The sequence below is a fragment of the Photinus pyralis genome, unplaced genomic scaffold (genome assembly GCF_008802855.1).
Source record: "Photinus pyralis isolate 1611_PpyrPB1 unplaced genomic scaffold, Ppyr1.3 Ppyr1.4_LG3a, whole genome shotgun sequence".
Taxonomy (NCBI): Eukaryota; Metazoa; Arthropoda; class Insecta; order Coleoptera; family Lampyridae; genus Photinus; species Photinus pyralis.
Window position 1 is genome coordinate 11,504,297 of NW_022170509.1, and position 10,530 is coordinate 11,514,826.

At 36.7% G+C, this 10,530-nt stretch overlaps 1 protein-coding gene across 7 annotated transcripts; it reads left to right on the top strand.

Moving 5' to 3' along the window:
* The first annotated feature begins 1,664 nt into the window (after positions 1 to 1,664).
* Positions 1,665 to 10,224, top strand: LOC116165897 (glutamate-gated chloride channel). Of its 7 annotated transcripts, none has more exons than XM_031480646.1 (9): positions 1,665 to 2,166; positions 2,223 to 2,335; positions 3,147 to 3,217; positions 3,490 to 3,713; positions 3,769 to 3,851; positions 4,469 to 4,603; positions 4,664 to 4,816; positions 4,869 to 5,149; positions 9,136 to 10,224. In XM_031480646.1, exons 1-9 carry the CDS (start codon positions 2,114 to 2,116, stop codon positions 9,364 to 9,366), a joined length of 1,344 nt encoding a protein of 447 aa, XP_031336506.1. In that variant the 5' UTR covers positions 1,665 to 2,113; the 3' UTR covers positions 9,367 to 10,224. The 7 variants fall into 7 exon arrangements, with proteins under 7 accessions (XP_031336506.1, XP_031336505.1, XP_031336504.1 ...); XM_031480645.1 differs by lacking the exon at positions 3,147 to 3,217 and adding an exon at positions 2,463 to 2,530 and having other exon boundaries at positions 1,677 to 2,166; positions 9,133 to 10,224; XM_031480644.1 differs by lacking the exon at positions 3,147 to 3,217 and adding an exon at positions 2,810 to 2,877 and having other exon boundaries at positions 1,678 to 2,166; positions 9,133 to 10,224.
* Positions 10,225 to 10,530: the final 306 nt, after the last annotated feature.

Here is a 10,530-nt window from a genome sequence, read left to right on the forward strand (position 1 = left end):
AAAAACATTAAAACCTCATCAGTTTCGAAAAATAATCAAACGGTATTTAGTAAAGTGGGCGTTTTACAGTGTAGATGAGTATCTAAATTCCGCTATATCTTTATAAATGTATATAAATATGTTGTGTTCATTTTCCATATGACGATTGTAAGCTCTTTTTGTACTGCCTGCACATGAAATAAAAATTATTGTTATTATTATTATTATTATTACAAATGGGTCTACGATTTTACAATGCTCTCCCTAGAAATATCAAATCTATATCGGCGTTCGTCCCATTTAAAAATAAAATTCGGAAAATACTTAACACAATGGCACCATATTCACTGGAAGACTTCTTCACAAATATCGCAATTTATTAACTGTACTTTTTTATCGAAATTTTTATATACATTTAATATTGTTATGTTGTTGTTTGTTTAATTTATATCATAGTCTATTTAAATTTTATCTTTACATTTAATATTGTTATGTTGTTGTTTGTTTGATCTATATTATAGTCTATTTACATTTTATCTTTATACATTTATATGAAGTTGTAATTGTTTCAATGTTATACCACAAAAGTGGTTCAATAAACGTTCTCTCTCTCTCTCTCTTAAGATGATTGGCAACTTTTCGGGGGGGGGGGGGCTGCAGCCCCTTCAGCCCCCCCCCCCCTCTGAATACGCGTCTGCAGTAGGCGTCAATATCAATGGATTCGCCACATGCTTCACCCTTGATTTTGATATATAATTCGAAGCGGTAAATAAACGTAATAATTACAAAGGGTTTAATATGTAGTTGAGCTTTAGTGGATTCTCGCCAGGCTGCTTCACCTTCAATGTAGGTATGCGTTCTTTTGAAGACTTTCGGAAATAAACAGCAACTGCCGTTCTTCAATCAAGTAATTATAACTTCAGTTAGTTGCCCACTGAGAATGAAATTGCCAATGAAATGAAAGACGGCAAGTTTAAGAAGCGTAGGGACACCCAAGGCGGATAGATAGACAGATACTTAAAAGAGGTGATATTGATTATCAATAATTAAGATACCTACTTACCTTATTTTAGGTAGGTAATCGGGAACTTTTAGATTTGCGAAAAACGAGAACTAATGTAAATGGATATAGGAAAACACGCACGGGTCTACTGTCTACATACATAAAACTGTTCTCCTCGCATATCTACTTGCAATTTCGAAAATATCCAAACAGCTACTGTTCGGCATAATAATTGCGTTGTATCTACAAATGCGCTTTATTTAGAATGCGACCCGATATTAATTAACACAAATACTAAATGCAATCATTAAATGGGGGTGAGCAATGACCATTAATCTATTTCATAAACAATCAGCTAAATTTAATCAATGCACTGGTAACGGCCCAAGTAAGCCGTTTCGGATTTCGAAATTGGAAAGAAATTATTGACGTGCAAGAACTGTTATATACAGAGTGTTTCATTAAACGAACAAAAAAACAAAACGATCATCAAACCACACAGCAATGATATCGTTAATTTAAGAATGTAATGAACAGAAATATAGGGACCGGCTCTAAATGGGGGGGTGCCCTTAAAACAAGTTTCGATAAATCGTAATGATATATAAATGTAGTGACGTAATCGTGACGTAAGTGCAGTGCATATTGACACCCTTCGCGATGCCTTTTGTGTTCTCGCGTTTCTATTTTTAGAGTTCCAATGGTTTTGCTTGGATCGATAGATGAACAGCGAGCCTTTTTTGCTAATATTGCGGCTTTTACTAAAAGAGGAAATGGTAATTTTTAATGCGAAAGCGAACCTTTTAAATGAAGCAGCTAAATTTACGGCGAAAGGTTATAAGAGCTAATGTAGTTGGTGACGTTCTTCCCGGGTCCGAAACGTATGCGCTTGGTTTGTGTGCACGCGTGCAAAGAGGCGCGATAGTTGCGCGAGATTCAAGTTGTAACGATCAATACAGCGTCCCTTGTCGCGGTATTCGTCTGTGAGCTGTCCAAGTGATCAGATCTCTAATGCCTCCGAAGCTTTTACGAATGTGATGAGAAAGGTGTTTCATACGAATAAATGAGATGGTGTGGGGAATGGCTCAAGAGTATAGTTAAGGCTGTAAAGTGTGCAGGATTACACTCACAATGAACAACCGTACCCTATTTATAATAATCGCCCATGTGATACACGTGGTTCTGTGAGTATGCCGAAACTATCAACTGTCTTTAATGCATCAATCGATTTCTCAAATAGGTGTAGCAATCCCAAACTGAATTTTCGCGAAAAGGAGAAGGAAATTCTGGACCAAATTTTGGGACCTGGTCGATACGATGCAAGGATCCGTCCCTCAGGTGTAAACGGTACAGGTGAGTTAAATTTTGGTGAGTTGTTTTGTGTCTTGTCTAGGTCAGATGGCCAGAGAGGAGGGTTCTGTCTTTTTGTCGTTGCTTGGTGTACATAAGATTCAATGTAACATATTGTCCATCACTCCAGATGGGCCAGCCATTGTCCGAGTAAACCTGTTTGTCCGCAGCATTGCAACAATTAGTGACATCAAGATGGTAAGTGGACCGATGGCCACACCATGCAGTAGGGTAGGGTAGAGGTGCTACACGAGCCAGCATGGGGCGGCGGCGAGTAGCGGGGCGACATTTCTCCGTTGCTCGCCGACACCAGTTTAGCTTCGTAGGTTGATAGCGTTTGATTGCTGAATGCCTTTCCTGAGTGGGCACTAGGTAGTCGCTGCTCACCGCCAGTGGCACTGGTGCCGGTGCTTCATTGCATCCGCATCGCCGGTGACGATGTCCACTAATTGATGCCATTTTCTTTTCACCTGTCAGATGGTCCCGCTGTTGTCCATGTCAACATATTTATCAGAAGTATCTCAAAGATAGATGATGTCACTATGGTAAGTGGCTGTTGGCAGAGGAGAATGATGGTTTGACTAGTGTGTGTGTAGTGTTGATTGGTACTTTATCTGGTAGTATAGCTCATCTCTCATCTCCTGTGGGGCGGGACGGCGTGCGTGTGCTTTCGGTGTCTAGTGGGGCGGCGCACCGACAGCCGCGTGCTTGCATGCGGAAGTGGCCAATGCGAGATGTGATTGGCGCCGTGCCCCGCAGCCGAGACTGTATCTGCTAACTGAGTAATACTGTTTGTTTTGTTCACACAATGTAGGAGACGGCCCGACCCTTGTATACATCAACTTCTTTCTGCGATCTATCAGCAAAATAGACGATTATAAAATGGTGAGTGGGCGGTCTGCCAGTCATGTCAAGTATTGGATGGATGTGTATACTTAATACTTACTCGGTTGCGTTCACTTGCACAAGGCCGAGTGGCGATGTTGCAATGAGGGCACCAGCACCAGCGCGAGCATGCAGTGTGGCGCTGCAGCCCTGCAGAAAACACGCGGTGTGAGCTGCATGTGTGTTTGTGCTGCTTGCCTAGCTTGCATGTGCCACTTGCATGGTTGTTTTCGAGATCGCCGACCGTCCCTTCATTGCCTTGGCTATTCCAGGAGTACAGCGTTCAACTTACTTTCCGTGAGCAGTGGCTGGACGAACGGTTAAAATTCAACGATTACGGAGAACGCCTCAAGTACCTCACACTCACTCAAGCCAACCGTGTTTGGATGCCCGACCTGTTTTTCTCTAACGAAAAGGAGGGACATTTTCACGATATTATCATGCCGAATGTCTACATCCGTATATATCCAGATGGGTCGGTGCTGTATAGTATAAGGTATTTTCATATTCGCCATTCTTCATCAAACTTGCTACGAACGTTCATTTTTCAGAATATCACTTACGCTCTCATGCCCTATGAATCTGAAACTTTATCCGCTAGATCGCCAGATTTGTTCCTTGAGAATGGCTAGCTGTAAGTACAGCGGCTACAATAAAAGCGAATTATCATACCTATACTAAGAACTGGACATAACACATTAAAAAGTACTGAAGTAATTAAACATTAGAACCTTAGCGAATAGTTTGAGTTAGCGATCCATGTCTATAATAGTGCATGTAGTTATCTACTTAAAAAAATGTCTAACTTAGAGCTCGGATTTTAGTTTCAAAAATAACGACTGTACTTCCAAAGGTAAATAAGCATGTTTTATTGAACTTATTTTTACGATCCGGGCTTAACGACAGGGGAGGTTTAATGGGAAATTACGTTTCTTCTTTTTAATATCGACATTTACCATAGGATCCTTACAAAACGTGGTGACCTTATTTAAAGTGCCAAACATGTTTTCGCTCGAGTAAATAACGCCCGATTCTTTTTTAGACCACTGTTGGAATCATGCAAAGGCACGAGGAAGCTATAAAAACAGAAAAGGCACTTAACTGTATGTAACATAAGGGCCGGCTAGCATGTAAGTGTTGATATTTTGTGGAAGTAGGTACTTCACAAAGCTAAGGATTTTACTTAGTACTTTCTGAATATGGCGATGTCCAGATCTCCTAAATACATTGTTTTACACATTCGCATTTTAGATGGTTGGACAACTGCCGACTTAGTATTCTTATGGAAGGAAGTAGATCCTGTTCAGGTTGTAAAAAATTTGCATTTACCGAGGTTCACTCTCGAAAAGTTCCTCACGGATTACTGCAATAGTAAGACTAACACCGGTATGCACATTTTCAATGCCACAACCGTTTGCTAAGATTTTTGTCTCATTCTCTTTTTAGGGGAGTATAGCTGTCTCAAGGTTGATTTACTATTTAAGCGCGAATTTAGTTATTACCTCATTCAAATTTATATTCCATGTTGTATGTTAGTTATAGTTTCATGGGTTTCTTTTTGGCTTGACCAAGGAGCTGTTCCAGCTCGCGTTTCCTTAGGTACGTTCATTATGTTTGAAACCTGTTCGATTAAAACACTTTCTACATGTAGGGGTAACGACTTTGCTCACGATGGCAACACAGACGTCAGGAATAAATGCTTCACTTCCCCCTGTTTCATACACCAAAGCAATCGACGTTTGGACTGGAGTGTGTCTGACCTTCGTATTTGGTGCCCTGCTAGAATTCGCGTTGGTAAACTACGCGTCTCGATCAGACATGCATCGAGAAAACATGAAAAAACAAAGGCGACAATGTGAACTGGAACATGCCGCGTCCATGGATGCCACTTCGGATCTCATGGACAGCGATAGCAATGCTACCTTTGCTATGGTATGTACCCACAACCTGCTTTGATAATTCTATTTCAATATCGGGCAATAAGATTAAATTAAGTACCTATTGCACAGGGGAGATTCACGATTGTGATGCAACAGTATCCGGGTACACCACTTGTGAACGTTGGGATTTTGCACTTTGCATTTTCCTCTGTGAACCCGATGAAAGGAACTTTACAAGTTTAATACATGAACTATTCCGCACAAAGGCATTTATATCAAAAGCTCTTTCTGGAGTAAAAAATGGTTGACTAATTTTAGTAATTATATTTTAGTATTATATTAGTTACTCGCAGTTTAAAAGCTTTTATTGCCAGTATCGCTCCTATGGATTACATACATTTTTACATGATAGGTTCAGCCGAATTTGAACCTGAAAATGTAAAATAACAATCCATTTTTTGGACGGACACTCCGTCTATCTAAATACCAACAGGGACTGACAGTGAATTCTGGAGGACCTGGGAGGGTTAAAGATTTCTCTATTTAATATGATGTACCTATACAATACCTACCTATATGAGTAGGTAAGATGATACATGAAATGAAGTATTGTTTCTTTGATGATAATAAAAATCACATCAACTAGATAGATCACTAGATAAACTTTATTCATATTTACCGTAAGGTGTTGAATAATCTTGCACAATAAACAACAATTATTACAATACAGATGTGCACACAAAAAAAATTTTTAAATATTACAATACACATACAAACAATTTAAAATATGTATAGGTAGTTATTTAAAAGAATCCAAAAATTCACATATAGAATAAAAAACAAATTCCCTGAAGTATGCATTCAAATTTTTTTTTAAACCAGAATTGTTACTTGCCTTTAAGGTATTTGGTAGGCTATTGTATATTTTTATAGCTGTTACAATGAAAGAATTGTTAAAAATACTAGATTTTGAAACTGGGGTTCTAATAAACTTAGCACGTCTTGTATTATAATTGTGAACCTTGGCGTTAGAAACAAACAGGTGAACTCTAACAATGCATAATATTGAACTAATAAATACCTGAACAATTACAAAAATGGGATAGCAATTTAGTTTTAAATTTGCGTTGGATTTTTATGATCGAATCGAAGCCGAAGTTGCTACACCTTCTAAAAAACCGCCCATAAACAGCCTTTATTTTCCCTTTATGTATAAATTTTAGGAAAGTATTTACAGTGGTCTCACGTACAACATAATGCAAACAGCCCCCCGGTGACCATCCTGTATCTTGTATTAGTTTTAGTTTTATTCTAATAAATGTCTAATACTTCCGTAGTCAATTTTATGCTGCCTGCAAGGAGAGGTCATTATAACCACGGGGCTGTTCCTTTTACGCATGTTGTATTTACTTTTGTACTTTATAAGACTCCGAGTTTTTAGGATTTAATCCAGCAGGATCATCATACATATGTTTCTTTGCGAATTAAATTAATTATAGGTATAATTTCTCCAAAGAGCCAATTAGGTACGCTTTCAATTGAGTCCATACCATTTTAATGTTACTAACAGTGCTGATTATCAAACGCGTTGCCTTTACATTTTTCTGTAGTAATAGAGAGGTCTCAACAAATTGATGTCATTATTTTACGGCTCAGAATAGTAAAAATTCTTCCTCGCGGCGTGGTTTGTGCCGCTACTCCTAGTCTTTGAGGGCTGGTAAACCTCAGAATCGGAAATTTCTACTGGAGTTGACTCAGTATTTCTTGCTTAAGAGAATAGTAGTTGGCTCATTGGTTTTGTCACTTTAGGTAAGGCAAATTGAATTGGTGATGTAGTTGCATCTTGTTTCTTTTTTTTGTTGGCAACCTGGGTTCCCTTACTCCTAAAGTGAAATATTTTTGTCTGACACGCTGCATCCCTGTTTATCACACATTGAGTGATCTTCCTTTTCATTTTGTGAAGGAACAGACGCTTCTATATGTGGAATTTCGGCTTGCAATAGAAGTTCCGAAAAATGCACTTTCATCATGCATATTATGCTGATTTACAACTCGTTTAGTGTTAGTATGTAATTAAGTCTTCCGAATCATAAGTAAAACAGAAAGTACGGAACCTGTCTATTGAAAATACCGATGTAGTGTGCGGTCTCCTTATAGTAACCATGCAGGGATGGAATATACTGTGCGATCTACCTTTTGCAGTCGTTGTAGTGTTATTAAATTATTGTAGATTGATTAAAGTTAATTATTCGGATAATTTATTGATGTGACACATCAACATCATAATAACCACTTTCGTTAATGATGTACTCGGTGACTATAGAATTGTAATTACCTGCCTCTGCCACAATGTTAACTTAATTACAAACTCTAATATAAATTGACCACAAAATGTTGCAGTGGTTCAGGCGTTCAGTTTGCAGTTTAGGTATACAATGTGAAGTGCAGCACGGTTCAACATACATTTAGGTGAGTGGTCAGCGTATTCTAACTTTACAGATTTGGGATGTAATCTATTTTTTATTTTTTAATATCTATTGACCGTACACTACATTCCTTCTATGGCACGGTTACTATATAGGTAGGCCGCACACTGCATTGGAAATAACTTTACACAGCGTGCTCAGGTTATACTATGCATCAAGTCTAGACATGACTTCCAATCAGACTGAATTGTAAACGGCTTGACGCCTTTTTGGGAATACAATTAATGGAGAAAATATAGGCCTTCGGCTCATTAAATTCATTCAAACTAATGCAATTTTGCTTGTAATAAGCCTTACCCAAAAGATTAAATACGGCCCTAAAAATGAAATGGAACTTTTGGTAGACATTTAAATTCACGAAACTGAATCTTTGTGTGAATAATGAATTCATTGCATCTACAGGGAATTAGAGTTGAGTCTTAATTTTACTACATCAATTCATTTTCCTTACTCCCAGATGTTTACGGATAAAAAGACAAAAAGAGGGTAAATTTCACCACCCCATAACCATCGGAACTCAACCAGGTCCGCACTTTCTTTACCTTGTTTTTTAAATAACATAAAAAAAACTAATAAGAAAAAATTCAATTGGCAAATGAATTTCTTAGTTTCTTTAGTTAAAATGTTGATTACTTCTTGGTAATGAATGGTGTCATTGTGTATCTTCTGCAGCTTTAGGTACTACCTTCTAAAGCTCATTTCACATGTTGACGAACAAGCCGCAAGTGTTGCACAAATTCCAGTCAAACATTTCCTTAGTATACTATAAATGCGCTTCACGGCACCAAATCTCAATCAATTTTGCCAACTAAGAATTATACATATCGTTTTTAAGATCTTTGTCCTCAGGAACCTGTGGCCTCTGTTGATCAAAATCTTTATGCATTCACTAATTTCACCAGTTAAACGGCAAATACATGTTGGCTCATAATTTTTTTCTATTTTTTTTTGAAATTTTTTCGATACACTTACAAAACTGCCATTTCAAAACCAGAACTGAAACCCTCTTGATTATAACCGATTATTTTTTCAATTATTGTCACCTGGTTAGCTTGTGCTCTCTTTTCTATCAACCATATCGGTAAAATACTTGTTTACGATGTGCGTTCATACAGGTATTACGGAGACATAACTCAGCTCTGACGTTATGGCAAAAATTTTGATAATTGCTTCTTGCATTTAACGCGTAAATGCACAATTTTTTGAAATTCTTACATCGTTAACAAAAGCTTTCTTGCTTACACTTTAGTATACAGGTGGACTTTATAGACATAGGTATAGGTAGTAGAAAATCATATTGGGTTTTTATTCTAAACACTTTGCGTCGGTTATACCTACAAATTAGTACAGGTGCTACACAAGGTATAATAGATATTATGACTTATGAGGAACAATTGGAATATCACGCAAATGCTGGAAAATTTAAATTTCATCAACATTTTGGTCAGTACAAGGTGTTGTATACTATTGTATAAACGTGGGGGTTGTATATTTCCAACAATAGAATTCTAAGAGTTGAAGAACCGTTATCCTAAAAATCTATTTTCAGAAGCCATTGGTACGCCATCCAGGTGATCCGCTGAGTATGGAAAAGGTACGTCAATGTGAAATTCACATGCAGCCCGCGAGACCTAACTGTTGCCGTTCATGGTTGTCCAAATTTCCCACAAGATCTAAACGTATCGACGTAATTTCAAGGATAACGTTTCCCTTGGTTTTTGCGTTATTTAATGTAATATATTGGTCTACATACCTATTCCGAGAGGAAGCAGAGGAATCATAAGCAGTAGTTAATAAAATTAAAAAAATACTTATTGTGATGTTATGGGTATCTGATGTTTACTGGTTTCCAATATCTGATACCGTAGATTGAAAACCCTATGATTTTAACTTTACTTTTATTAAGTAGGTGCATTTACTACACAATTTGGTTGTTTTAATTGGGACGAACCATACTGTTTCATGTTAACATAGTACACAGCTACAGATCAAAATTTAAATAATAAGAAGTAGCTTTAAATGAATAACTGTCATTTTGCAATCAAACTCTGCAATAATTGCTTATTTTACAACGATGTAGTCACAGTTGCACAACGATTTTACTGTTTACAGTATACTTACTTAGATCTACTTCATTCCAACACCACCGTATAAATGACAGTTACTCATTCATGCGCAAATTTTATTCCGATACCAATACCAAGTATGTATATACGACGTTACTCATTCATACGCACATTTTATACATTACTGACCATTATAGTTATGTATCAGAATTTTAAATAATAACATAAGATATCAGGATAATTTTTTAAATCGTTAAATAATGTACTGATGTAGAATTCTTGCTCAGTATTGGTAGTTTAGTTTTTTTTATGCTTATATTTTGTGAAATTCCTACATATAATAATCAGCGCTTATACAGGGTGGTGTAGTTTTTCCAACTTCTTGAAGTACATAGTCCCTTACAGATTTTAAACACAAACTTCTGATGTAGTTGTATTAAAATAAAATTTTTATGGCGAAAGTAAGTATGAAACAATTTTATAAAATTACGTTTTGTATAGACTATTATAATACTGGGAGATACTCAAAGACTTGCATATTTTTATTATTGTTACTTCATTTGAGATTGGCCAAATATAGTATATACAATTCAGTATTAATATCGATAGGTAGTTGAAATGTAGTGCAGACTTGGAGATGTTAACGCAATTTCTTTTAAATATTACTGTATGACCAGAACTGAAATAGAGACTGTTATTAATTATACTTAAATTTAATTTTTTAATATGTGTGTCTGTGTAATACTTGTAGATCATATATAAAACGTTATACAGTTTTAGACTCGTTCGTTAAACGAAGAATTCTGCACTTCATTCGATTACCTAAAACAAGCATAAGTAAAATACTTAAACCAATTATAAAGAATTGTATAAGTATTAAT